Below are 5314 nucleotides of genomic sequence, written 5' to 3'. Positions count from 1 at the left end.
ATAATAATAATAATTACTAATATACTAATACTATTACTATAATAATAATATACTACTAATAATATACCTAATATAATTATAACTAATAATAAATAAATAAATAAATAAATAAATAAATATATAAATAAATAATATATAAATATATTAATAAATATAATGAATAATAGTTCATATATAAGGAGAGAAAAGAAGAAAAAGAAAGATAATAAATAACATAAAAGAAAGACATAAATAAATAAATAAATAAATAAATATATTATTATTTATTTATATTTATTTATATTTATTTATTTATATTTATTTATTTTATTTAATTAAATATATATAATATTATCTATTCATGCATGCATGCACTTTCTTCCTCTCGCTGTCAACAGAGCATTCCTTCTTCTGCTGCAGCAGCAGCAGCAGCAGCGGCAGTCGCTGCTGCTGTTGTTGTTGTTGCAGTAGTAGCTTCTGCTGCATCTGCTGCAGCAGCAGCAATTTATGCTGCTGCTGCAGCCATTTCTTCTACCGCTGTTTCTGCTGCAGCTGCTGTGTATCTGCTGCAGTTGCTGTATCTGTTGCTGCTGCTGTTACTGCAGCAGCAGCAGCAGCTGCTGCTGCTACCGCTGTTGCTGCTGCTGCTGCAGGAGGCGTAACCCTCCATTGTTTATGGCTTAAGACTGCCAGCCATAGCAGCAGATATCTTTGCTGCTGCTGCCTTTGCTGCTTCTGCTGCTGCTATGACGCTTGCTGGCAATCGTGGTTGGTGCGGCTGCTGCTGCTGCTGCTGCTGCTGACTTAAGACGGATGCCTCGACCTGTGCTGCTGCTGCTGCTGCTTGCTGTCTAGCAGCTTCTGCTGCTGCATCACCTTTTCTGCGTGCAGCGAGTGCTGCAGCAGCAAGTGCTGCTGCAGCAGCAGCAGCTGCAGCAGCAGCAGGTGACATAGACGGTCGTCCTCCTTGACCAGCAGCAGCACCACCACCAGCAGCAGCAGCACCTGGTGCTCCTGCTGCTGTCTGTGCATCCTGCTGCTGCAGACGAGCAACAACACCAGTTGTGCTGCTGCTGCTGCTGCTGCTGCTGCTGCTGCTGCTGCCTTGTGTTGGTGGAGGACCAGGTGGTGGTGGTGGTGGTACACTATTCGTACCTGCTGCACCCCAACCAGTGCTGCTGCTGCTGCTGCTGCTGCTGCCGCTGCTAATTGCTGCTGCTGCATCTCTTGCCATAGCAATCTGCTGCTGCAGGTTGCCCTGTACATCATGAGGCACAGAGGGAGGGGGGGGCCTCGGGGGCCTCAATATCTGGGGGCCCCCCATGTGCGACGGGGACCCTAGTGCAGCACGCATAGCTCCTTGCTGCTGCTGCTGATGCTGCTGCATAGGAGACAGCTGCTGCATATGTAGATGGTGCTGCTGCGGTGGCTGCGGTGGCTGCGGTGGTTGCGGTGGCTGCGGAGGCAGAGGGTGCTGAGGGTGTGGGGGATGAGGAGGAGGAGGCAGCTGCAGCAGCTGCTGCTGTTGCTGCTGCTGCTGCTGTTGCTGCTGCTGCATTCCTAGAGGTAATACAGTAACACCTCCTAATGGAGGTGGCGGATGTTTAGCTGCTCCATCTTGTCCATCATGCTGCTGCTGCTGCTGCTGCTGCTGCTGCTGCTGCTGCTGCTGCTGCTCGCTTCCAGGAGGGTGAGCCATAGGGGGTACTGCCCCTCCCCCCATATAATAAGGATGATGGGGGGGCCCCTCCATATTATTCATGGGGGCCCCCGGGAATGCACCAGGGTAATGGGGGCCCCCCATGAAGAATCCTCCTGCAGGTTGGAGCATACCTCCTCCACTCTGCATTATCATGGGGGCCCCAGGGTGACCCATGGGGGGCCCCATTGGCGCCCCCATAGGGGCCCCCATGGGGGCCCCCATACCTCCATGTGGCATTCCTCCTACTGGATAGAATTGATGGGTACCACCCATCATAAAACCTACAGGGGCAGAGCCCCACATATTAGTACCCCCTTGAGGGGGCCCCCCTACCCATGGTGTCCCTCCTGCTGCTGCTGCAGCAACAGGAGACGCACCTGCTGCCATGGCACCACCTTGCTGCTGCTGCAGTTGCATCTTCTTCTGCTGTGCTGCAGCATATGCTGCTGCTGCAGCTTCAATACTATCGGGAGGAGGAGGAGCTTCCTCTGCTGCGGAGCTGCTATCTGCAGCAGCAGCAGCAGCAGGAGCAGGAGCAGCTGCAGCAGGTTGATCCCCTGCAGCAGCAGCAGCACCATCTGTTTGTCCGGTAGTAGTGGTGCTGCTGCTGCTGCTGCTGCTATTTGCTTGCGATTGATCCCCATCTTTGGCTGCTGCTTCGGTTGCTTCTGCTGCAGCAGCAGCAGCATTTCCTGCTGCTGCATCTTGCTGCTCGCTGCTGTCAGCAGCAGCAGCAGCAGCAGCATTTCCATCAGTAGGCGGTTGAGGAGGTGGAGGCTTTGATCCAGTAGGTGAGGAAGGAGCAGCAGCATCTGCTGCTGCACCAGAAGGTGCTGCTGCTGCTGCTCCTGCTGCTGCAGCAGCAGCAGTTGGCGTATGAGTAGAATCCGCAAGTGCTGCAGCAGGAGGAGTAAGAATAAGAGGCTCGGATGCAGGTGCAGCACCAGCTGCTGCTGCTGCTGCTGCTGCAGGATTATTAAGCGGTAAGGGTGAGGGTCTCGTAGGCCCAGCAAGTATAAGAGGAGGGGGCCCCCTAGGGGCCCCCACGAAGGGAGCGACGGGGAAGAAAGGTGATGGGTATCCAAGAACCGGCGGTCCAGCTGCTGCTCCTGGTGCACCTGCTGCTGCTGCAGCAGCAGCAGCAGCAGCAGGATTAGGTCCTGGTGGTGGCAATAAAACCCTTGGCCTTGCAAGTGCTGCTGCTGCTGGTGGCGGTGGTGCAAGAAGGGGCCCCCCCGGTATAAGTGGTGCAGCAGCAACAGCAGCAGCAGGATTAGGTGGTACTCCTGGTGCTGGAACAACAGCAGCTGGATTCCCTGCAGCAGCAGCAGCTCCTGCTGCTGCTGCTGGTTGAACACCTGCTGCCGCCGCTGCAGCAGCTGCAGCCCCCGCTGCACCGACAGCTCCCGCCGCAACAGCAGCAGCAACAGCAGCAGGACCAACAGCAGCAGCAGCAGCAGGATGTGTCCTATGATCATCATGATGACAAAAAGTACAAGATAAATTATCCTTAGGGCATGCATTTAATAAGAATAAGGAACAAGGTCTGCATACACCCCGTGCATGCAGCACATAAGAAAAGTGTCTCTCCTTATTATTCTTATCTGCATGCGAAGGATGATGACAATAGAGACAGGTGTCTCCTGGGCAACCAGGCTCATTACTATGTGTAGGGGCACAAGGGAGACACATTCCTTGGTTATGTAATATAGTTAAGAAATATGTGCTGCTGTTGCTGCTGTTGCTGTGGCTATCGCTATGACAGCAGCAGCAGAACTCTCTTGCTGCACAACCTAACGAAGAAGAATAATAAGATAAACAAGGACGGCATCTTCCTTCTTTATGCTCTATTAATACTTTCTCTCTTATTGCTGCTGCCTCTTTCTTCATTGCTTCTTGCTGCATACATATATATACATATATACATATATACATATATACATATATAAATATATACATATGCACATATATACATATATACATATATATTATTTATTTATTTATTTATTCATCTATTTATTTTATTTATTTGCTCTATTTATTTTATTTATTTATTTAATTACATATACGTACATATACATATATATGTATATACATATATTAACATATACAGATATATACATGTATATATATGTATATATATACATATATATACATGTATATATACATGTATATACATATATATACATATATACACATATATGTACATATATATATATATACATAGATATACATATATAAGATATAAATATACATAATATAAACATATATAAACATAAATAAATATACAACATATATATAAAATAAATAAATAAATAAAATAAATAAATAAAATAAATAAATAAAATAAATAAATAAATAAATAAATAAATAAATAAATAAATACTTACAATTTCTGGTGTAAGATGAGAAGAATGATGACAAAGGAGACAATTAGATTCAAGGAGACACCTCTTTCCTGCTGTTAGGTTACGGCATGCAGTACACAGTCCCCTTTCGTGCTTTTTTTGCATCCATTTATGTGCTTCCCCTAGATGAGGATTTAGGAATACTATTTCCTAATAAAAAAAAAAAAAAGGAGACACTTTTATTCATATATTTATTAGGGGGGATATAGGAAAAGGAGACAGGAAGAGACACAGCAAAAAAAAAAAAGGAGACACTTTTATGCTTTTTTTCTATATATATTTATGAATACTATTTACTAACAAAAAAAAAAAAGAAAAGGAGACACTTTTATTCATGTATATATATAAAAAGGAGACAAGGAAAAGGAGACACTCTTATTCACGTATATATATAAAAAGGAGACAAGGAAAAGGAGACACTTTTATTCATGTATTATTTATACAAGGAGACAAGGAAAAGGAGACACTTTTATTCATGTATATATAAAAGGGGACAGACAGGGAAAAAGGAGACAGTGGATAAAGAGAGACAAAAATAAATAAATAAATAAATAAATAAATAAAATAAATAAATAAATAAATAAATAGTCTCCTGTTGCTTACTCCTTCTTCTCCTACAAGACCAAGCCTAGGTTTATCAGCAATAAGAGGAGGATTATTTTTTTTTGCCCCTTCTCCTTCTCCTGTCTCCTCTGATGGCAGTAAATCTAATGGCTGCAGCATCAGCAGCAGCAGCAGCAGCAGCAGCACACACAAACACCAACAGCAGCAACAACCATAATTAACAACAGCAGCAGGAGCAGCAGGAGCAGCAGGAGCAGACAAGTCCCTGTGTCTCCTCTGCCTATAAATATTCCTATAAGTAAATATATTACCCCCCCCCTTATAACCCATTAATAGATTGATCTATATCTCCCCTATAAATAAATAAATAAATAAATAAATAAATAAATAAATAAATAAATAAATAAATAATATAAACTTACAGGATTATTATGTATATATTTAGGCATAAATGGTCTATGATCCTCATGATGACATTGTAGACATAAATAATTTTCTTTTTTCTCTGATTTACAAATTCCATCAATTGAGAAATATTGACGACAAGGGACACACCAACCTTTACGGTGTCTCTCTAGTGCATATTTTATTTGTTCCTCATGTAATGACATATTCTTCTTTCCTCCCTATATATATACACATATATATATATAATATATAT

At 43.8% G+C, this 5314-nt stretch overlaps 1 protein-coding gene across 1 annotated transcript; it reads right to left on the bottom strand.

Annotated features, from left to right (window-relative positions):
• Positions 1-652: 652 nt before the first annotated feature.
• Positions 653-3373, bottom strand: EMWEY_00056280 (hypothetical protein, conserved; the record flags this gene model as incomplete). Its single annotated transcript, XM_013480421.1, has 1 exon — positions 653-3373. One exon carries the CDS (start codon positions 3371-3373, stop codon positions 653-655), a length of 2721 nt encoding a protein of 906 aa, XP_013335875.1.
• Between the last annotated feature and the right edge of the window lie 1941 nt (positions 3374-5314).

Source organism: Eimeria maxima, genomic scaffold (genome assembly GCF_000499605.1).
Source record: "Eimeria maxima Weybridge genomic scaffold, Emw_scaff1906, whole genome shotgun sequence".
Taxonomy (NCBI): Eukaryota; Apicomplexa; class Conoidasida; order Eucoccidiorida; family Eimeriidae; genus Eimeria; species Eimeria maxima.
The sequence above is the reverse complement of the archived record's forward strand: the minus strand, read 5'-3'. Positions and strand labels throughout refer to the sequence as shown.